The sequence below is a fragment of the Pezoporus flaviventris genome, unplaced genomic scaffold (genome assembly GCF_033815535.1).
Source record: "Pezoporus flaviventris isolate CSIRO_AGI_PZ_B2104156 unplaced genomic scaffold, CSIRO_AGI_Pfla_v1 ptg000035l, whole genome shotgun sequence".
Lineage (NCBI taxonomy): Eukaryota > Metazoa > Chordata > Aves > Psittaciformes > Psittacidae > Pezoporus > Pezoporus flaviventris.
The window spans coordinates 2,966,188-2,989,158 of NW_026892583.1; the positions used below are offsets into that span (position 1 = coordinate 2,966,188).

At 43.8% G+C, this 22,971-nt stretch overlaps 1 protein-coding gene across 2 annotated transcripts; it reads left to right on the forward strand.

Moving 5' to 3' along the window:
- Positions 1 to 2,780: 2,780 nt before the first annotated feature.
- On the forward strand, positions 2,781 to 22,870 carry C1QTNF4 (C1q and TNF related 4). Of its 2 annotated transcripts, none has more exons than XM_061462111.1 (2): positions 2,781 to 3,171; positions 21,333 to 22,870. In XM_061462111.1, the coding sequence occupies exon 2, from the start codon at positions 21,338 to 21,340 to the stop codon at positions 22,427 to 22,429; it is 1,092 nt and encodes a 363-aa protein (XP_061318095.1). In that variant the 5' UTR covers positions 2,781 to 3,171; positions 21,333 to 21,337; the 3' UTR covers positions 22,430 to 22,870. The 2 variants fall into 2 exon arrangements, with proteins under 2 accessions (XP_061318095.1, XP_061318094.1); XM_061462110.1 differs by having other exon boundaries at positions 2,784 to 3,114.
- Positions 22,871 to 22,971: the final 101 nt, after the last annotated feature.

The window sequence follows — 22,971 nt, forward strand, 5'->3', positions numbered from 1 at the left end:
AAGCTCACCAAATCCCTTCATTTCCAAGAACAGGATTTGCAGGTGGGCTCTCAAAAAATCCTTTTAGCTATTCGCCCACAATAGTCATTGATGATGTCTTTTCTCTGCTGTTGACACTTCATTGTAAGTCAAGTGATGCCATCTGCTAACAGCTGATTATTCCATTTCCAACTTAGTAACAAATACATAAACCAGCAGCAGCCTAATACAGAACCTTGAGGCATCTCACTGCTGTTACCACATCAACAATGGACCATAGACTTGTCTCCTTTAGCCTTATACTGTCCCACTATAAGTTGTTCTACCTATTAATGAGTCTTTACATATTCTTACTGTATTCATTTTAATCCTGAGGCATGTTTGAATCACTTCTTGCTTTGACATTTCTCATGTTGATAAATACAAATCAAGGACTAAAAATATGGCACATATTGATTACCAGCAATAAAACTGATAATGAGGAATATGCACGCATCAAGACCAGAAAGTCTGCTCTCCAGTAAGGCCACATCAGAGACGACTTAGCGGCAGAAAGCCTGCGGTCTGATAGCAGTAGGATGGGAACAAGGTTTAAATATGTCACATGGGCTATTTCTTTTCTCTGATTAGGAAGGCAGCAGTAAGGATACCCAGAATGAGAAAACAAAGCCAAAATCAGTTTTATTTAAATATGAGCTTTCACTTCTGTGGAGTCTTGAACCGTGGTTTGTAACACTGATTCTTACAGTTCCAAGGCTACCATTTATTAATGTGTTATGCCATGAGAATTTTCATTATCCTAACACTAAAGAAAGCATTCCAGTATACTCATGGGGCTTCAAGGGATGTGTCCTGGTGAGGAAGATTTTCACCTGCAGTGAAGGCAACAGTATGAGATGGCACCGGGAGGTCCAGTACTTTTCCTTCTTCCTTCTTCATTTTAGGGAAATGTAGTCCTTCCCCCTCGCAAAGACTCTTCTCCCGCCCCATCCTAGGGACTCACAGATAAGGCAACTCTGCTCTGTTTCAACACTTTTCCAGGGAAAAGGAATAAATCCACTAGCTGCTACCAGGTAGAGCCTTCTGCCTCCCATCAGCTGGGTCAGAGAAGGTGTATGTAGCACTATAGCCCCAGCAACTGGCAGAGGCACGTCTGATAGAGGAAGAGCAGAGCACGGCTCATTTGGATTACACAGAACAATGCAAAACATACGGCTAGTTTGTAGTCCTGTAGTATTTTAGTACTCAGTCCAAACACATGTTAACCCAGTGGCAACATAGACATTTAGAAGGGCAGTTGTATCATACTGTTGTTAAATTACTCATTGCTGCTAGATGACTAAAAGCAATGCATTTGTCTAGGCTATGCTCAGGATGAGCATTCTCATCTCCTGGGAATCAGTGGTCCATTCATTCCTCCAGCAGCGGTACATTGGGTACTGAGTAATCTGTCCTTTGAAATGTGCAAAGAAGCTGTTAAGGGAGCACAAAATATGTTTAGCCAGCAGCACCAGCTGGATGTGAGCCCATCCGGGATACACTGTTCAGCTGACAGCTGTTGCTAGAACCACATGAGTGTTAGTCTCCAACTCTCTCATGTCTCATTCTGTTTATCATCCCTGCTCTGTAGGAGGGGAGAAGGAGGAAGATATAACATAGGGACAATGCAGACATTGGTGGGTAGAGAGCTAGGCAGGATTTGCATGGTGGCAGGTATTTAATATGATGTACACACCACATTACACAAGCTATTGGGGAAAAGAGTGGAAGGAAGTTCTTCTTATGCCATAAATTGCATCCCTGCACTAAAAAGCAAATTACTTTCTGGCCATTCCATCTGTTGGACTTCTTCCTCTGAGAAAAGCTATTCCTTCTTCCTTTTGTTCATTCTGTCCCTGTCTATCGTGGGGGTTAGCCTAGTGACTGGTACAGGAGTGCAGCTGAGCTCTGACACCTCATGAGGAAGGGATGGGACTGGAAATGGGCTATGTGAAAACAGGTGCAAACATTGTCAGTATACAAGTACAGCACTTGCTGCAACAGTCTCCTGCAGGCCATAGTGCATCCTACAAGACGATAAATGGAGGTTGAGGTTGGAAAGCAGAACATGCCAACACAGGGCAACCAAGGCTGGACCATCCTTTAGAAGCCCCATCTCGAAGTGCCCCATCTATACTCAAAGGGGAGCACATTTAGTGGCATCTAGATCCCTCCCATAGCAGGTGGGTATAGGAGAATGAAAGACCTTTGGTGTTGGAGAGCTGGGACTTCTTTTAACATTCAGATCTCTACATCTTCTTGAAAGTCAGCATAAGATTTTACAGGGCTAACAAAAAACATGCTTTACAAACCCTCAAATTTGCTCTTCAGCATAGAACAGCAATGTGAAAAGCCTGCTATTTTACCGTCAGCAAAAATCAATGCCAACCTTCAAAGGAACAGCAGCCTTGTCATTAGGTGATGATCAAGCCAACCTTTCTAGAGAGAGATACGAGCTTTTGTTGGACCAAATAACACAGCTGGTCTATAGACAGGCTTTTGGACTCACAAATTTCCAGAGCAGGAGCAGGTCAGAGATGAACACGGTCTTGGGCAGACAAAAGCAAGTCTAACGAACGCCCTTACCTCTCCCCATCAACCTGCCCGTGGACCACCGGGCTGGGAGCGCTGCCCCGCGGGTCGCTTCGCCCATGACCCCACCGCGGCCCAGCCGGTCCCACACAGCTACCGGGTGTAGCTGTCCCCCGGTCAGTGCCTGCCGCGGGCGGGGAGCAGCGCAGGGCTCCCCTCCCTCCTCCCTCCGCCGCCGCTGGTGCTTATCCCACCACGCCGGTTCCCAGCAAGGCAGCGGGAGCCGGGCCCGGTTGTCTCACGCCGCCGGTCGCACTCCAGCGCCGCCGCCTCCCATCACCGACCTGTGACAGGGGCTCCGAGCCCCCCCCCCCCTCCCCTTCCCCTCTCCCGCCCGCCTCCGGGCCCTCCTCCCGTCACTGATTCGGCGCCGGAGCCCTGGGTGCCCGAACCCCCTCCCCAGCCCCGGCCCTCACCGCGGCTCCCGAGCTGTCAGTGCGCAGCCCCGCGCCGCCGACCGCCGCCAACCGCCGCCGCGGAGCCGCCACCGCGGGGCGGCCGCAGGTACCGTGCGCGGGGAACGGGTGCTGCCGGGGCCGGGCTGCACCTGCGGGGCCGGGGGTGAGGATCGCGGTTCCTCGGCCGGACAAGGGGCGCTGGGAGCGGGGCCGCGGGCGGGCCTGTCCCCGGCGGTGCGGAGCGGAGCCCCGGCGGCCGCACAAGGGTCGTCGGGGGGGAGCTCTCACGGCGGCGGCCGCGGGTCGTGGCGAAGAAGGGCGCTCGGGACGCGCTGCGGTGTCCGAGCCCGTGGCCCTCGGGAGCGGCGGGCAGAGCGCGGGGTCGCCCGGGTGGGATGCGCTCCCGCTCCGTTCCTAGGAGAGGCTGGACAATAGGGGGATATGCCCCGTTTACCTCTCCCACCACCTCTTCGATTTCCAATAGAGTTTACGAGGGAAAGGGTATGAGATTTTGGAGCCGGGGTTGGAGAACCTCCCGGGGCGGGCCGTCAGCAAGGGCATAGTGCAAAATTCCCACAGGGGCAGTTTCTCAGGTGGGAAATAGCATTAATCTTCAGTTTCCTGCGGGAGCTGAGTCCCAAGGGTTTTCCCAAGAGTAGTGTAGGCGACTGACTCTGTAATGTGCGATTTTCTGTCAGATAATGCAGCTTAATCCTTCTCTGTGTACTTGGCATTCCCAGTCATCTCCTCAACCCACTCCCTAAGAGCTCCCAGGGAAGCGGTTCAGCATCTCCAGATGATGTTTCTGTCAGACACTCTTGAGTTTCTGCACTGCTGGCTGACTAGAAGGCAGCATTGTGACCCTTTGGTTTATGCACACACTGAATGAGCTGTGCTTGAATTATTCATTCTGATGCTATTGCAACCTTCTGCAGTTCCTCTTCTCCAGGGACATGATGTGTAACAAGACTTTGAAATGCTTTGTCAATGAGGCTGCAGTCCTATCGAGGCATATGGCAGTTGTTTGCTTTTTAATTGTTCTTAAGGGTTAATTTATAGCGGTAAAAGGCATGTTAAGAATGAGGATTCCCAGTAGGGCAGCATTATCCTCTACCTTCCTTCTGTTTCTCTCTAAAAAGCTGTAATTCAGAGTACTGAATGGTTAGTGGACTAGGCTCTGCAGTTGAGTTTTGTATTTTCCATCTGGAAGAAGCAATGCCTTCAAAGTACATTTCTTCTCCATGTACAGAATGCCTCCTAAGTACGTGTGTCAAACCTATGGCTTTGACATGGAATTGATTTTAATCTGATTATTTGTCAGTGTCATAGATGTTTCTTATTTTGTAGGTTAAGAAACAGAGACAGAAATGAAATACGTTGGAACAAGAGATTTGGCAGCAACACTTGGAAACTCATTTGTTGTTATTTATGTTTTGCAAGTGCGATCATCTGTCCATTGTGCTGTGCTCTCCAAAGAGGGTTCATTGATACACTCAGGAACATCGTTGTTTCCCATAGGAGGTTGGGTGGATGCACAATGAATATACAAGATAACTATACTATGATCTGTAGTCAAGTAGGTGCATGATAGCCTTTATAGTCTCCATTTTAATAATAGACGTATTTCCAAAGAGCAGCCAAGCTTACTGTTTTTGGAACACCCACTCTTGTATCAAATATTAATCTGGATGAACACAGGCACATAGAGGCATGCTGTATACCTAAGGCATAAAGAGCCAAGGTAGTCTGAACCTTCTGTGCTTAGCACCCAGTAATATGAAGACCAAAATACAACAAGGCAAGTGCTAGTGGAAGAAGAGCATCAGTCAGCCTCCAAGTGATGACTGTCATTCTGCTAGAATTTCCACATTCTTATGGTTAGTTATAGGCAGAAAGCATTGAAATGAACTAATCTGATAGATTTCCAAGGTGGAGAGTACCTCTGAGAATATAATATTAACAGCCGAGAAATGTCTCTCTCCAAGAGATACTTACCTCTACATAGGCTATAAGGCATGAGAAAAGAGCAAAAAATAGGGCTTAAAATTGCTAGAGTCTTTAAAATGCTAAAGCTTAGGTCTTCATTACCAGCATCTAAGGTCAGACGTTAGGATCTGGTGGGTTTTACTCCTGAGCTCTTCCAACCATTCACCCATCCTTTTAAATGCTCAAAGTATGATGTTCCGTTCCAAGGTGCACAGTTATGGGAATTGTTGTTCCACTTGCCTTAGAATTACAGCTTACTGACTAGTCTGTATGGGTGAGGATCTTTGTACAGCCTTCAAAGACACGTTAAGGCTTGGCAGTTTGATAGTTCATCATACAATATTTGAAAGACTGGCTCCGATTTTCACCCAGTAGAGATTAAAAGCTTCTTTTACTTCTTGAATGACACCCAGAAATTTAGTATACATCCCATGGCCCAGCAGATTCAAGCTGAAGTCAGGACTTTATTTTTCCTCTCAGTTTTCCTTTACCTTCTCCTTTACCCCTACCCCAGGAAAGGAAATTTGCCTGATGTTCAATGAGATAAGCCAGGAATACACAACTGCTGTGTTGGAGCCTGTTTTGTCAATCCCTTGTCTCCCCCTGAATGCTTTCTTGTCCTTGTAAAGCCTCTCCCTAGTTGCATATTTCCTCCATACAGGTTAGAGAACAAAGGAGGAATTCCTGCTGCATCTAATCAAAGGTCTGAGGTTTCCGGCAGAGGTAACACTGCCAGAATCAGGAGATGATCACAGAGCAAGCAGTAAGTGGCTACTCCAGAGGCTAATAATTGATTACTAGGGTCCCACTGGGAAACAGTATGAATTCACAAAGTCCTATTTCTCCTTCTTTAGCCTCCAGCTGCTTAATTCGTCCCATGCATGTTTTCTACTGCGCTACAGCCTCTGCCACAGTGCCAGGGAAATCATCCATATTGGGTTAAGGAATCTGGGAAGACTAGAGTAGTGGTTACTGGAATGAGAGCCAGAGGCAGATGAGACAGTGAAGCCACTGTTGTCAGGAGGAATACCACATCATCTTTATTCCTATGCACACAAAGGCTTTCTATTGCTTATGTGCCTGCTTGTGACCACCACAGCTGGCATTTGAGCTCAGAGGAAAGGAACCTGGAGTCCTTTAGTCAAGGGCAAATGCAAAGAAGATATTCAGTCCACTTAACCAACTAACTTATTGGGTGCATCCCTTCCAGTGTGTGTGCTGCTGGTGTAACTGCAGGAAATGTAATAAATTATGACATTCCTAATATAACCCTAAGTCTATGAAGAGAGCTGGTCACATCTTTCCCATTCTTTATTTCAGTATTCCAGCAGGTTCTAACAGAACTGGCTTTTGTTCGTTTTACCTATTAAAAGATATCTGAGTAAGAGATTTAATTTGGGTTTGTTTGGGGATTTTTTTAAGTAAAAGTTAGGATTCTTGACTGTGGTTGCACATTAGTTTAAATATTTGCTTTGATGAGGCACGAGGCATAGCAGTGAAGGAGACTATAAACTGGGTAAACATGATTTTATGAACAGAAAGATCTTCTTTAAATAATATCAGAAGGTTCAGGGCTCATAATCCATGTGCCAGCCCCTCAGAGAAGCCACAAGCTGCTTAAAACCGATGTGATAGCTGTGTCAGTGTGACTTGGATCTGCTTTCCTTCATTGTTCTCTTAGGTGACCTGGATGGTAAATATAAAGAGTGGGTGTATCACATTTGCCAGGGACATCAAACTGTGAGATTTGATATGTGCTGGAGGAAAGATGAGAATTCAAAATTATTCCAACAAATTGGAAGAATTGCTGGGAAAAGAACTGGGTGAAATTGAGTAGGGATAAATGTGAGGTACTGCAATAAGGCAGGAATAATCAACTGGATAAGCACAAGGGAAAAGTAAATTACGAGCTTGCAACTCTGCAGAAAAGGATCCGAGTGTTATGATAGATCACAAGCTGAACATGAGTCAATGTCATGCTGTTGAAATGAAGGCAAACATCTTGCCGGGATGTGTAAAAGACATATAGCCTGGAAGACATGTGAAGCAATCCTCCTGCTCTGTAGAGCATTGCTAAAGCCTCAGCTTGGAAGTTGTGTGAGGTTTTGGTTATTACACTTTGAGATAGGTGTGATTCATTGGAGAGCCCAGAAAAGGGCATCACAGGTCAGAAAAACATGACCTGCGAGATGATTTGAAATAACTGAAAGCATTTAGCCCAAAGACCAGAAAGCTGCAGGGGAATATTTCAGTCTTCAGGCACAAAATAGAGGAGGGAATGATCTTTTCCTTGGGCTTATGGCAGATGGAGCAGAAAGCAAGAAGGAGCAGAAAGAAAGATTATTTTAGAATGCAGGAATAATTTTCTAGGACATAAGATAATAAAAACTGTTGAATATTTGGTCTGGGGAGGTTGTAAAGAGTGCAACATTATAAGAGTAAGTTAGGCAATTATCTGTGAAGGATGAAATTAGGCTAGATCTGTCATGGGAATTCACCTTGAACTATCTGACATCTGAAGCTCTCTTCTAGACCTTCTTTTATCATTTCATGAAGACAACATCCTCATTTCATGTAAATGAAATGAAAGCTGTCTGCTGGCCCTGTTTTGGTGTTTTCTGTTATCCAAGGGTAGCGCAGCACCAAGAACATAGTGTAGCTCTTTCTAAAGAGAGTCTGAAAAAAAGCAAAAGCTTAGTAGAAGATGGTTTAAAAAGGTCTCTCTTTTTGGAGAAGACATAAAGAACAGGACATTCTGCTTGGCTGAGTCTATAAATGCTGAAAATAATTATATGGAAGAAGAAAAATGAATGAGGATTAGCAGTTAGGAAAATGATCTGAGCTGAAAATATGAAATCTTCTAGTATTTTTTACTCCTTGAATGGCTGTAGTCCAAAAATACTTTTTTTTAGAGATAAAGTGAAATAAAATACTGAAATCAAAATAGGAGTAAAATAAAGCATAGTCTACAACTGATGTTTTTAGGCATTTCTCCAGGAAGAGAAATCCTAAGCCCTGTAGTATTCATGATATAGCATATATTGTTTAATATAAATGGAACAGACAGTCCCCTGTGCATAGTGAAAAAGTGATGGATCTCTGTGAGGAGACAGGTAGAAAGAAATGAGAGCAGCGATCATTTCTTTTGGATGCTGCAGTGGAAAGCTGCACATAAAGTCCTGAACAGAGCATATTTTGAGTCCAAACAAAGGAATTTTTAATCCTCTAAAGGGAGAAGGATTTTCCTTTCTCCCCAAGCTTTAGATCTATCCACGCAGGCAAAAGGAAAAGGTCTTGGAGAAGCTAAAGACATACTGGGAGGAGTGGAAGTGGGTTTTATACCGATCAGGAATAGGGGATTTTTCTTTGGAAACAGGTACTCTCTGGGATTGCAAAGCTGCAAAGCAACTGTTAGAAAGAATCTGTGTTGAATGAACGGTACAAAGAGAAAATGAAGAATTAGGCTGTGCTTTTTAGAAGGCTGTTTTCATGGAGCTCTTGCTCAGTGATCTGTTGTGTATTAACATTATAATCTGGTGTCATTTAAACACACTTACACTTGAATTATCCATAAATAGATGGAAATCCTCATACTTTGATTTACTCTGGGACATGTGAGCACAAACTGTGACACTATATAAGCTCTGATTGATTTTTTTCCCCTGCCCCTATGTTCCATTGCTGCTTGAACACTTTAGGAAAAGAAACAATTTGCTTGGAAAGCCAGTGGCCCAGATATTCTGAAGTAAATTCATATCCCTTCCACCCAAGGGCTGACCAGTGCTTCACATCAGCTTGTATTTCTTTGCCTGAGTTTATTGGATTGCGCCTTCTCCCATCCTTCTCTTTGCTTTCTGAGTGTATGAAACCCAGCCTTTATTTGGGAGACAGGGTATCCAAAAGAAGGCTTACTGTGACCCAGTGCTAAAGGAGGTTCAGATTTGGAACAACGTGGTTCTGGAAGGAGGTAATGTAAAAAAAGCTCTCCCTTTTACTAGTAGGAGGAAGCAACAAGATGGAGGGTTGTTCTCTAGGAAACTTGGGAGGAAATCTGAGGCAGTCTAGGCAGAAAACTACTGAAGATGCTGGAGGGGATTCTGTAGATATTAATCTCCTTTTGGAAGCTGTTGATAATTGTCTTGAAAAGGAAAGGTGTTAGACAGAAGTAGCCAGAAGGAAGGTATTTGAGTAGAGGGAGCACTGGTTTGAAATATGAACTGAATGTGAACATTAGGGTGCCTGGCTGAAATTTCTCAGTGTGGCTGTGAGGAAATTGTGTAGGCTACTGCAAATGGCACTTCTGTCAGTATGAGCTGCATATTTAATGCGATGTAATGATATCCGAGCCTGCTTTAAAAAAGCATCTGCACGATAGTGTTCAGAGCAGCTGTAGCCTTCATTTCTTCTTTTTTTCTTCATTGATATTATGTCCAGCTAGAGTCTAAAAGTCCCATAAATCCTGCCAGTGGGTTCCTACACTGATCGCTTCAGTATGTTGGAAATATTCTGTTCCTATAAGCAAAAATCAGAGGCAGCAGCTTCAAGCTGTCAAAGGCAATTTTGCCTAAGAGGAAACTGGGTGGTCACACAGATGAGCTTGAAATCTGTGAACACTTGACAGGCTCTGAGCAGTTTCTCACTGTGAATGAGGAGCTGATGAGGCAAGAGCAGTGTCCAGCAGCGCTTTTTGATGGTAATGCCAGAGCCTTTTACCAGCAGCTTCCCAGGGCAGATGGAGTTTTACAGAAAGAGTCACACAAGGATTTCTACTGCCATTATGAGGGGGCTGGAGGTTTTTTCAGTATTGGAAACAATATAGAGCCAGAAAGCAGATACGGGAAAACTTTGTAAGACTGTGTGTGTATGGAGGAGAAGCAAGTGCTTCTTTCTGTCCCCCCAGCCAGGGCAGTAGATTCCGCACTAGGGAGAGCAGCACCTCTCTGTCAGACTGTCACAGAAAAATCCAAGTTCAAAAGCACAACTGTGAAACCTTGATTTGTGCAAGGCTTAAAGGAGGCTAAAAATTGCATGAGCCCATGTTCCAACTGCTATAGGCATTCCTCAGAAAGGTCTCATTACAAGGGATTTGTCAGGAAAGACCACTGCACATTGATGATTGTGAAGGGTCAGACTTAACAAACATGGAGGTTAGACTAGATGGTCTTCAGAGGTCCCTTTCAACCCTACCAATTCTGTGATCCTGTGACAATGAATAACTTTGCTAACTTACTTTTCTACCTTTAACAGTGTATCTGCAGACATAAAAGAAAGTATGCTACTGGGATGACAATTTGCTATATCTGATTCATGACAAGCAATCAATATTGAAGAGCACTACTTATATTGCAGACTTTCATTGTTAATTGAGAACTTATATATCACCCAGAGGAAGTCTGGGTCTCAAGAGACTGGTGACAAATACTGGGGTGGTCACATACAGTAATTATTCTTTGTATGATTGTTTCTTGATCTGTCTACCAACTCAGATTGTCCTACAGTCATAGAATCATAGAATAGTTAGGGTTGGAAAAGACCTCAAGATCACCCAGTTCCAACTCCCCTGCCATGGGAAGGGACACCTCACACTAAACCACGTCACCCAAGGCTCTGTCCAACCTGGACTTGAACACTGCCAGGGATGGAGCATTCACAACTTCCCTGGGAAACCCATTCCAGTGCCTCAGCACCCTCACAGTAAAGAACTTCTTCCTTATATCCAATCTAAACTTCCTCTGTTTAAATTTGAACCTGTAACCCCTTGTCCTATCACTACAGTCCCTAATGAAGAGTCCCTCCCCAGCACCCCTATAGGCCCCCTTCAGATACTGGAAGGCTGCTATGAGGTCTCCACGCAGCCTTCTTTTCTCCAGGCTGAACAGCCCCAACTTTCTCAGCCTGTCTTCATACAGGAGGAGCTCCAGTCCCCTGATCATCCTTGTGGCCTTCTCTGGACTTGTTCCAACAGTTCCATGTCCTTTTTATGTTGAGGACACCAGAACTGCACACAATACTCCAGGTGAGGTCTCACGAGAGCAGAGTAGAGGGGCAGGATCACCTCCTTCGACCTGCTGGTCACGCTCCTTTTGATGCAGCCCAGGATACGGTTGGCTTTCTGGGCTGTGAGCACACACTGAAGCCAGCTCATGTTCACTTTCTCATCGACCAACACCTCCAAGTCCTTCTCCGCAGGGCTGCTCTGAATCTCTTCTCTGCCCAACCTAATTGGACAACTAAAGGACAGGACCAGAAAAAAGACTCATTAGTTTATGTGGAGTTTGACACCTCTCTCCCCCCAGATAGAGTTTGGCAGAGTTTTCATTCTGGAATAATACTGGCCTCTGCTTTGGTGCTGAGTGTGTGATGCTCGTTTCTCCCCAGTTCTCCAGCTCCAGGCCTGTGTTCTGACCCAGAAAGAGGAGGAGTAGAAAGGAAGATGTCAAAACAGAGACAGAAGATGCACAGATCTTAATGCCTTTAATCACCTTCTTCACTAAAGCAGAGCTCAGTGAATTTCCAAATTGAGATGTTGCAGCATGTTGGCAGTGAAGAGCAGCACTGCAGTGCAACTCACAGTGTTCTCTGAACATCTTCACAGTAATAAAACAGCAGGACATGAAAAGAAATTAATGTGATTTTTTTGGCTGAGTGTGGTGGCAGATGTTAAAAGACAGCATGCTTTCCTGCCTTACCTGTCAAGACAAAAATAAAACTCCCAAGGAAAGCAGCATTCCTGTAGGGAAATGCCCCAGTACCGATAGAGGTTTTACTCTGATGAATTCACAGAGTCTACTGTCAGGAAATACCGGTCAATAGCAAGTGACATTTCCCGAGTATGTTATAGTGCAGCCTTTGATGGGCAAAAAGACCAAAGCAATTATGTCTCCACTGATAAAACATAATGTTACAAGTTAATCTGTCGAGCAAAGGGGACTGAATCTCACCCTTTCTGCAGGTTTTCTGTTAACTGCAGATAATCAAGAGGGGGACCAGAGATACCTGACTTGTGAACATCTTTGGTTGCACTGCTCAATCAACTGTTAGTGAGCTCAGACATGACTCGCAAATGAAAATGTTTGCAATCCCAGCTGGCATTCAGCTATCCATTAATTCCCTTAGGGGATGACTACGGGACTCCACAGGCTTATGCTTGTGATCTGATGATCAACAAGCAAGAATCAGCATATCCCCTCTGTCTTTTACCCAGGTTAGTAATGCAGCAGGTCTTAGAGTAATGACTGGAGGGCAGCATTCCAGAGAGTGGGGGAACGGGTTAGAAGCAACAACTGCAGGCACAGACTTCCAAGGAAAGTGAGAATTATGTGACCACTCAAGTGAGAGAGGGGAAGAGTAGGTGTGGATATGCAGCTAGGGAAGAAAACAGACATGAAAGATATAAACTTTCCTATTTCTTTATTAGGACCTTATGTAACAGTTAAATAAAAATCATACATTGGCTCCTAAAAAGTGCAGGAGCACAGATTCAGAGAAAGGAAACTGAGGATATAAAACTATTTACAGAGAAGACAATGGGCACACCTTCAGAGTACACCACGCGTTCCATTATCTCTTATAAGATCTCCACAGTCTTGTGTAAAACAGTCTTCAACAGGACCAAAGTTGCAATTCCTGTAATGTACCTGTAATGTATAGACAGTCAAAATGACTTTCCATTTAGTGCACCTTCATGAGTGTGAGGTTCCACAGGTTCCTATGAATTCCTTGACAAATAAACCTACTGTTAAACTGCTGTCTTCATTCTTAATGAGGGGATGGAAGGAGAACATGGGAGGATCACTGCAGGATATTTCCCAACTGATTGTGCTGTACCTGATGGGTCTGCTGAACAACTGGACATGTGAATGGAAGTGGCAGTATGGAACAGGGAGGAAAAGCAGTACAGCCTGTGTTTAACTGGAACACTTATTCTCATCCTGGTGAAATTTCCTTCAATGTCTATAAGTATTCATTGCAACTAAGGATTAAAAGAAAACTGACAAATAGGGCATCGACTCTGAGAACAGCGTAGGCACCTCCTTATCTAGTCAGCATGGTTGGAGGATGGAAATACTCATTCAGCTTCACTGAAGGAAAGTGCTGCCTAGATACACAAAGTATGGTTTAAAAAAACCCAAACAACCAAGAACTACCTATACTGTAGATACCTGCCTAGAGTAAATACTGTGAATAACTACCAATAGTGTCTGAAGTGTTGGTAGACTTTTATTTTTTTAGCAGAAGGATTAGGGAACATCCTGAGATCTAAATTTCCCTTCACTGGAAGGAAGTGTGGTATAAAAAATGAGTCACAGTATGTAACAATGAAACAGAAAGAATAAAGGGCTTAGAACTTGAGCTGATTCTAGAGTACTGGTTCTAGTGTCATTCTGCCAACCTGGTGTTTCCACTTTGTCACTCACAGCTCTGTTTACGCTGTTGGCTATAATGCAGAGATGTATTTGGGGAAAAAAAAACACGTCCCTAAGGATGTGAGCTACACCATCACTTCAGGAAAACCTAAGAACAAGCTTGTGTTCAGTGGGGCTGTCTAGACTGCCTTTTCATTCATTACCAGCCCTTTAAAGTCCCCATGCTTCACTTGTTCTTGGGAAAAATCTTTATCTTTTTCCTGACCAAACTCTTACTGAAAGAGAAAAATTACAGGAGTAGCCTGTGATGCCGATCCCATCTGCATATTCCTTAGGCTCCCAGTTCTTGTGTCCAGCCCTGTTTACATCTGCAAACACTTCTAAACTTTCTCCCTCGTTGACTTTTAAAAGAGTCTCTCATGGTCTGTATAGCCATTACCATCCTCTTCACATTCTCCTTTTGTGCTATTGTGGTACTCGTGTTACTGTGGTACTTTGTGTACTGTGATACAACTGGATCTCGGTTGTTGATTCCAGCTAGTCAGAAATGAACCATACCACAATGAAATGGTACCATTTTATTTGCTGACTCTTTCCTTTTAGCCCCTTCAGTCCTGCAGGGGTTTTTGGGTTTTCTTTTTCCCCAGACTTTATAGTAGGATAGTAAAAGTAAGAAATCTTATGCTACATTTGCTTGTTATTACCCATGTCTCTATCTGATGTCTTCTAGGCTGTAAGCATCTTTTGAAAGCTCCTCTACAGAGTCCAGCAATGTGCAGGTCAGCAGCCTACCAGCTTCTTTGCAGACTGCCATAGTTTAAATATCTTAAGGCAGGTGAAAATTTTAAAATTAATTTATCCCTGTAATTAATTGTTATTAATTTTAAACCAGTAATTTCCTGTGTGCCTTTAGAATAGCCTGAGTTGTGCTGCTTGTGCTCAGCATCCTTCCTCGTAAGGCGCCTGTCACTCCAGTAGGTCTGTTGCTGGGGCTGTCTGTCTGGCAGTGTCCTGCACTTCCTATGGTTTTACCTGCACAGCCAAAACAAAAATACCCCAGGACTTCTGTGAATAAGTCCTCCTGCTACCTGGCTTCCAGCCCAGCCACTCAGAACAATGAAGTGCCCTCTGCTCCATTCTCTGTGCCTTTCTCTTTAGAGCGAGCTTTTGCACTGGCCAGCCTGCCTTTTGGGCCTCTGTCTCTGTCTTAACTGAGATCCTTATGGTATATGCTGCCAAAGTGTCAGTTACTTTCTTTTACCTATCAAAATACCTCCTGGTATTGCGGGCTGGACTGTCTCTGTTAATCCTTTATGCCGGTATAATTTGCCTTCTGGTGCAGCAATATGGTTCCTCCGGAGAGATGGGATGCTTCAACAAAACCTTGTTCCACAGGCTCAGCATCTCTTGTGCACAGCAGGAGAAAGAAATGCACATATAAACCAGGCTGAAAAAGGAAATTAAGTTGGGGGTGGGAAAAGGGATGGTTTAACTTTGACATTACTGTGACTGTAACTGGATCCATGCAAAAATTCCTGCTTTTGGAATGGTCTCAGTGTTTTATGTCTAAAGGTAACTGTGTTAAACTCTGCACAGCAACAGACTTCTGGCTTTCTGAAGATGTGGTGTACAGTCTTCTGTGGCCTCTGCTTTCACAAAACCCATTTATCACTGCACTCATTCCCAGCAATGGCTAGCACTTTCCACTACCTATTTCAGGTGTGATTTCACTGACAGTTTATCAATGGTTTGTTTAACTGCATGCGAAGGACACCTTTCTAGTATTAAACGCATTTTATGAACCACAGTTTAAACTCAAAATTTCTAGCAATGTTTCCTGGTTTTGATCAGCATTACAGTATGCTTCTTTGCTTTGCAATCTTGTTTTCTTGAGGAGTTCATATGTGGTGGAGAGTTGGACATGTGCAATTTGTTCATTTAGAAAAGGGTGCAAAATATTCTATTACAGATTAAAGCATTAGCCTGTTAGAATAACTCTTTTCTCCCATCTGGGGTTTATTCATCCATCTTCTCTACTAAAACACCACTTTGACTAAATCAATGTATTTTTAAATACACACAGTAGCCAAAACAGAAGACGCAGTGTGTCAGCTTGGCACTTCAACTGTGCATAACAGATTTCCTTGAATGATGCTACAGGAAGAACAATCTTAATGTCAGAACCATTGTGTTTCCATTTTGATCAGTGAATATACATCCTGTCATGTATCATCATTTTAGCTTAAACAGAGTTGTTAGAGCTTCAGTTGAAATACAGCAGGTTTAATTAATATTCTGAAGTGCAGGCTAACATTAGAGGTTTGTGCCAGAATTAAGCCTCTCCATTTCCTTTGCCTGATTGTGGCTGGAGTTGAGGCACTTCAAAAGATTTTTTATCTCTCCACAGATCTTTGAGTACACAGAAGCTGGTTTATTATGTTAAAGGACTGCCTTGGCTTAAGAAAACATTTTAAATTAAGTGATTTTTATATTAATACCATACAGTTCTGTCATTCAAAGTATGGCTTAGTTTCCAAAAAGCACTCTGAACACTTCAGACAATGTTTTACCTCTCAGGATTGTTCCAGAGTTCAAAAACCCCACATTCATCAAAACCAGAGAACAGACAAATCCGCACATGAATCCCTCATTTTGTCACACAGGCTCTTTATACAGATTGTGCTTTTGAGGATCTGCTACAATTAATTTCTGCTTGATGTTGGAAGAAGTGGTGCATTCGCATCATTATCTGATGCTTTTAATCTGTATCGGATGAGTGGAACAGGCAGTATGTGGTATCTGGGGAAAAAAATCTTGCTAACTGTAGTCCAAGGAAGCTGTTCATTACACAGGCTTTCACTGATTCGAATAATAGAAACATCTGCAGCTGTCCTTAAATGTTAGAGTTAGAGCTAGGAAGAGCAGGGCTTTGCTCTGGCAGCTTACAGGATTCTAAGAACTTTTACTAGCAGTTCATCCAAGTGCACTGCTTCACTTTTGTTTCATACTTCATTCCTCTGGGTAAAGCTCCCACTGAAATTAAAGAACTCTTGCCTAAGGTAGGACTAGGGAATCTAGCTCATTAATATTTTGGAACAAAAAGAAAACCCTTGTGGGTTTTGCAGGAAGATCTGGCCTACAAGTGCAGAAATGGGGTGACCTTTCTGTTATTGAAAGGCCTTTTGTAAAACCCATGGATTTCAGTAGAAAAGTCTTTCCACTGGTGGATTGATTGTGTTCCAGGGCAGAAAAACCACCTCCAGCAAGCCCGAAGTTATTAAAGTTTCCTGGGTCATGCAAATGGTGAATTCTGACTCTTTCTTTTCGAAATAGATTTGCAACTCGTGTTCTGCTGTGTCACTCACTGCCATTTGAGCCCCTTCTTTTCAGGTCATAAATTTAATATCAGTTCATTTGAGAGCTGTTTAGCTCCATTACGTGTTTTGTGCCCTCTATTCCAAAATTAGTTCCTTGACTTCTTCCCTATGGGCTGCTCTCCCTGTTGGTACTGCCTAGTGTAAAGGCAGTAACATACCTTGTTTATCCCTTGGGTCTGCTTAGCTTCATTGCATCCTTCTGTGGTGTTAGGACAATAAGAAATGGTAAGGTAGGGGTCAAAGGGCCCTGATTTGTACATAAATGTAATAAGAATAACACAGTTGTTGTGTTATTACGTATGGCAGTGCGTGGCCCATGCTGAAGACACACTTTTCACCTCTAACCTGTATCTTTCACCTCACTCTGAAGTTTCAACACTTATGCCATAGCATGAACTGAATGCTGATCCCACAGTGTCCATGGCGAGCCTCACATCCCTGGTGCTCTCTCTTCCCTGCTGGAAGAAAGCTATTTCAGTAAAAGACTTGAGCATCAGAAGCATTTGCAGGGGCAGCAAGAGAGCATTTTGAAAGCTTTATCTTTCAGATTTAATGCACTAATACCCAAGTCCAAGAGTTGTCATGAGCTGCCTCTGTTTATGGCAGCCCTGTGCTAGCTGAGTCTTCCTAATGACTGGCAAATTATTCTTAGGCTGCTTTAGTGTGAAAGGCAGTTCTTAGATACTTTCTAAATTATTTTAAAAAGATAAAGAACTTAAATAGTCCTGAAAGTGGTGAGTGGGAGCTGTCAAGGAAACAACTTGCTAATGGAAGAACATCATACTGCCTTATTTAAATGACTTGCCAGTAAGTTACTGGGAAGAATTGATAAATGAGAGAATGCAGCAGCAGAGAGTCTTGTAACTGAGTGACCCAACCTTTAATAAATGACCTTATTACAGAGAAACTATCTTTGGCACAGAAACAAGGATAGTGGTCATTTCAAGAAATGTAAGGTCAGATTCACTACAGAGTTTATTAAACTCTTACTTGGTTTTAAACTCTTTTTGTGGGTTTTTTTGGCCAGCAGTGATGTGCTTGCAGTATATTCACTGATGCCTGGATACACTGAGAGCTGTGGAGCACAGGCAGTGATTTAGAAGCAAGCTTGATACTGTGGCTAAAAATGCAAATGCCAAATCCTTTCTTGTCTTTTCTTGCCTCAAGAGTGTGCAGCCATGTCACAGTCATCCTGGTTCTCCATGCAGCCACACCACCGTGATCACTGGAATAGCAACGGATGAGTATGAATCAGAAACATCTAATAGCCCTTATAAGTTTGCCTTTAGGGCTTGGTTTTCTGTGCTGGAAGCTGAAATGAGCCTGCCGTGCTAAATGTAGCACTCTGCGCTCTGCAAAAACAATACTGCTGAACCAGAGGCTGAGCTCGCAGTGTGACAGTTTGGGGTTTAGCTCTTGGTGAGATGTTCGGGCCTTTTAGTATTGTTTAAATGGCAGCAATAAATAGCCAAATGCTCTACTGACATGGGAAGAGAGGGAGTCTTTGCCCTGAGGAGCACACGAGCTAAATGGCCAAGTGAGGAAGAATAAAGACAGCATGGAAGCAGACGCATGGCAATTAGCTGTGGCTTAACAGTTCTATTGAAAATGCTCTCTTAAATTAATTTCTGGGTGAAAGATAAGTCTGTTGTTAGCTGGTTTGTCCCATGTAAGTGTCATGACTAGGGTTAGTAGCAAGTGAATTTTCAGCTGTGAGAAGGCAGTAGCTATAGCAATCAGTTATAGAATCAGGAATCATGACTTAGGAGGTCTCTATTCTGACCTGCTGAAAGCAGGGCCAACACTGAATGCAGACCACATTGCTCAAGGCTTAATAAATCCTGGTCCTGAAAACTTCCAAGCATGAAGATTTCACAACCTCTCTGGGCAGAGTGTTCCATTATTAATTGCCCTCACCATGAAATTATTTTGCTATTTCTGGTGTGAACCAGAACCCTTTGTATTTTATGACAATTCTCTGTTACTCTGTCACATGCACATCAGTGATGAACTGAGCTCTGTCATCTCAGTAACCTCTTCATAGGTACTGGAGGGCTACTACTAGCTCCACCCAAAGCTTTCCTTTTTCCAGGCTAAACAAGCCCAGTTCCTTCAGCCTTTCTTCATAGGGCAGGTGCTCCAGACCTCAATCATCTTGGATAGTCTCTTCTGGAGTTTGCATTCTTCAAGTGCAAACTAAAGTGGAATAATCACTGCCTGTGGTTACCGGCTACATTCTGTTGATACAGCCCAGTGCTCTGTTAGCCTTCATCACTTGTAGGGCACAGCACTAAGTCAGGTACAAATTACTGTTCTCCAGAACATCCTTTTCAGTATCATTGCTTCCCAGTGTTAATCACCAGCCTGTACCAACACACGTGGTTAATCCACCCCAGGTACAGGGATTTGCATTCATCCATGCTGAATTTCCATTCACCCCATTCTTCCAGCCTGCCTAGGTCCCTCTGAATAGCAGCTGTAACTTCAAGTGTATTGACAAACCCTCTGTTTTAGGGCTGTCTGCAGCCTTGATGAGTGGGCACTCTGTTTCCTCCAGGTCATTGCCAAAAATACTGAAGAGGATGAAACATTAGCCCTTGAGCCTGTCAACCTAGCCAGTTTTTCACCCATTTAGCAGTCCAGTTATCTAGATTGTAACATCACAACTTGGATACAGGAATGCTCTGGGAGACTGTAACAAAAGCCTTGCTAAAAGGTGGGTGACATCCACTGGTCTATTCCCACAAGAAGGCAATCAGTTTTATTAGACACGATCTATCCTCAGTTGATCGATGCACACTAGATGTCACGTCCTTTGCCTAGAAATATGTTCCAAGAAATATGGTCCATGAGCTCCCCAGGGAGCAAGGTGAGGGGCTGACTGGTCAACTGCTCTGTATTTCCACAAGTCCTCACTTGTCCTTTCTGAAGGTGAGTGCAACATTTGCTTTTCTCCCATCACCAGAGACCTCCTTCGGTCTTCGTGACCTTTCAAAGGTGGAGAGTGGCCTCAATATGACATGAGTCAACTGTCTCAGCACCCTTCAGTGCAGCCCATAGATGTTCAGGAGAAGCAGGTTAAGTCAGGAAAAAGAAATCTGGGGCATGGAGGAAAATATTGAGATGTTTGTGAGTGAAGTAATCTAATGCAAAATTGGCACATGGATGAATAGTTCTTTTTGTCTTTGATAATGTGTCCCTTTCATGTAATTAAGTGAGAATCTAATTAATTCTTGAGTTCATATCTATTGGAGATGCATTTCGATTTTATTCCCAAGCGTGAAAGAGCAGGGACTTTAGGTCAAGCTGGATTCGTGTTGGTTTGATGAGTGATTCTAGTTATCACATCTTGTCAAAAGAGGACACCATTACCACCTTGCAGTCTATGTGGATTCCATCTGCTTTACTTTATTCTTAGCCCAACCCAGCTGATTCAAGTTTTTACCCCTTTATCCTTTTTAATTCAGGATTTGCCTTCACCCTTCCTCCCAATGAGTAGCACGTTTTGCTCCTGTTCTGCTGGTCTGTGGATTCATTGTTTGCAGGCTGGCAAGCCCCCAGTTCTGGGGTGACAGATGGAGCAGACTGCAAACCAGGCAGTTGCCTCCCAGCCTGAATGATATTTTAATAAGCACAGAGAGGTGACAGGGAGAGGAGCTTCTCACTGGAATGACTGGCAGGTTTGTTTCCAGCCTGAAAGCACTAATAGAGGATTTTGGCCTCAGTCCAGAAACAAAAAAATCACAGAAACTGGAAGCAGAAAATCCCATTAGCTTCTTGTTTACCCCTCTGTTTTAAGGGTCAAAGTTTCTTCTTTCTGGTCTATTATCCAGATACAGATAGTTCCCATTTTGGGGATTTTAGCTGTCTCAGAGATTCTATACTTTGAGAGACTTGCCATTTATTTATTTATCTTTTCATTTCCTTCTTTTTTCCATTTCATTCATTTTCTCCATTGTCTTCTTTCCTTCCTTCCCTAAACATTCTCTTTTCTTCTGGTTTCTTTACACTCTTCACAGTGTAAATCTTCGCAGATTCATGGTAAAGTCTGCCTGAATAATGGGGCCTACCAATTTACTTGCCTTCCAGCTTCCACATCCTATGAAAACAGCCAGTGCAGTGCTAGGTAATGGCATCTGCATGGGAATCTCTAGAGCATATGTCCTCTCCTCCTGCCCTTCAGCTGTATCTCAGTTGTATAATAGAGGGTCTGTGTAGGGCTTTGTTTCATCCTTGGTCTTATGAATAAAAGCACTACAAAAAGGAGCTCTGGCAAAGCCCCAGCACACTCTGAGATCCCTCTGCATTGTGAGCAACACAGTGTTTTGCAGACAAGCTGTAGGATAGCCAGGCTTTCAAATGAGAACATTGTTTTTCTGCCTACAAGTACAGGGAATAGGAAAATATCAGAATGGTGCTTGGATCTGAACTGAGGTATGGCCCTACACACTGCTCAGAAAACACACAGGAAAATTCCTCAGTATCTGGACATAGACCTTCATGTTGTTTATCAAACTTCAGGTCTGGGTTTCAACTGGAGAATGAGCTTTAAATTAATGGGATTCCTGCTAAAATATGCTTCTTTTTCCTTTCAGATACAATGATGGCACTGAAGGTCCGGGTTCTCTTCAGCTTCCTTTGCTGCATGATTTTTCTGCCTACAGATGGCTTCCCAGCAGATGCCGGTACGGAATTTCGCTCTGCTTTCTCTGTGGCCAGAACCAGCAGCATGGAAGGGAGCTCCGAGATGGTCATTACCTTTGACAAAGTGTATGTGAACATTGGCAATGACTTTGATCCCAAGTCTGGATTGTTCCGCTGTCGGATCCCTGGAGCCTACTACTTCTCCTTCACTGTTGGGAAATACCCAAAGAAGAATTTGTCGGTCATGCTGATGAGAAACAAGAATGAGGTGCAAGTGATTGTGTATGATGAACATCACCGCAAGGAACGGAAGGTAGCAAGTCAGAGCGCTATGCTGCAGCTTGACTACGGTGACACTGTTTGGCTGCGTTTACATGGAGACCCCAAGTATGCTCTTTACAGCAATGTGGGCCCCTATACAACTTTCAATGGCTACCTAATCTACCCAGACACTTCTGCCTTCTTCCAGAATGCTCTTAGCTCTCAAGAAGTGGGGCCACACCATCACACTATTCAGCAACTTCCCAGGGAGCAGAATGAAGTTTCACAGCCACACGTGTTATCTGATCAACCAAGCAGGGAGCAAGACCCCCGCTCTGCATTCTCTGTTGCCCGCTCACAGAGTCTCCTGGGCACAGATGACAAGCAAACCCAGCATGAGCCCATCACATTTGACACAGAGTTTGTGAACATTGGGAAAGATTTCAATTCCTCCACTGGCATCTTCTCATGCCGTATACCTGGTGCATACTATTTCTCCTTCACCATCGGCAAAATGCCCTTTAAGACTATGTCAGTGAAACTTATGAAGAACCACAATGAGGTGCAGGCCATGATCTATGATGACAACCACTCCAAGAGGCGCGAGATGCAGAGCCAGAGTATTATGCTGCCACTGCAATACGGGGACACTGTTTGGCTCTACAGCCACCAGCACGATGGCTATGGTGCCTACAGCAACCATGGCAAGTACATTACCTTCACAGGCTTCTTGATCTATTCAGAGGCTCAGCCAAAGCAGCTTCCAGGTGTCAGCTCAAATAATTAAGGGTCAAATAATTAATTACAGATGTGAAAGGAGCACAAGAAAAGCAAAGGTGCCATGAACTTGGGTATAGCTCCTCTTTAGTTATCGTCCTCTACTTTGAGCATGCTATCATGTGTCCAGTGCTTCCCTTATGCTGCACGCTTGTTCCCTCTCTGCAGGGTCACTGCTGTGTCTGCCATTCATCCACAGAGAGGTCTCTACAGTTTGTATGTGTGTGTCTTGTGTTAGTGTTTGATTTAAGCATAAAGCATGAGGTAGTTTTCTTGGGCAGGGGTGGGCCAATGTAGTGACATGCCAAGGATCAAAGAACCACTGCAGTAATGTTCCTGCAGATCCCCAACATCCGGAAAGCAAAGGATACGGTCACTGTCCTTGCATATCTGGGGAGGGAATAAATGTAATGAAAATGAATGTAATAAAAATACAAAATATGTAAAATTTTCTCAGATTGGAATTTGTTGTTACTTGTGTGCTTGTCACCAGCTGAGGTACCAGTTCAGGAGAGAAAGCAGCATGGTGACTGTACCAGCTGCAGTATGTGC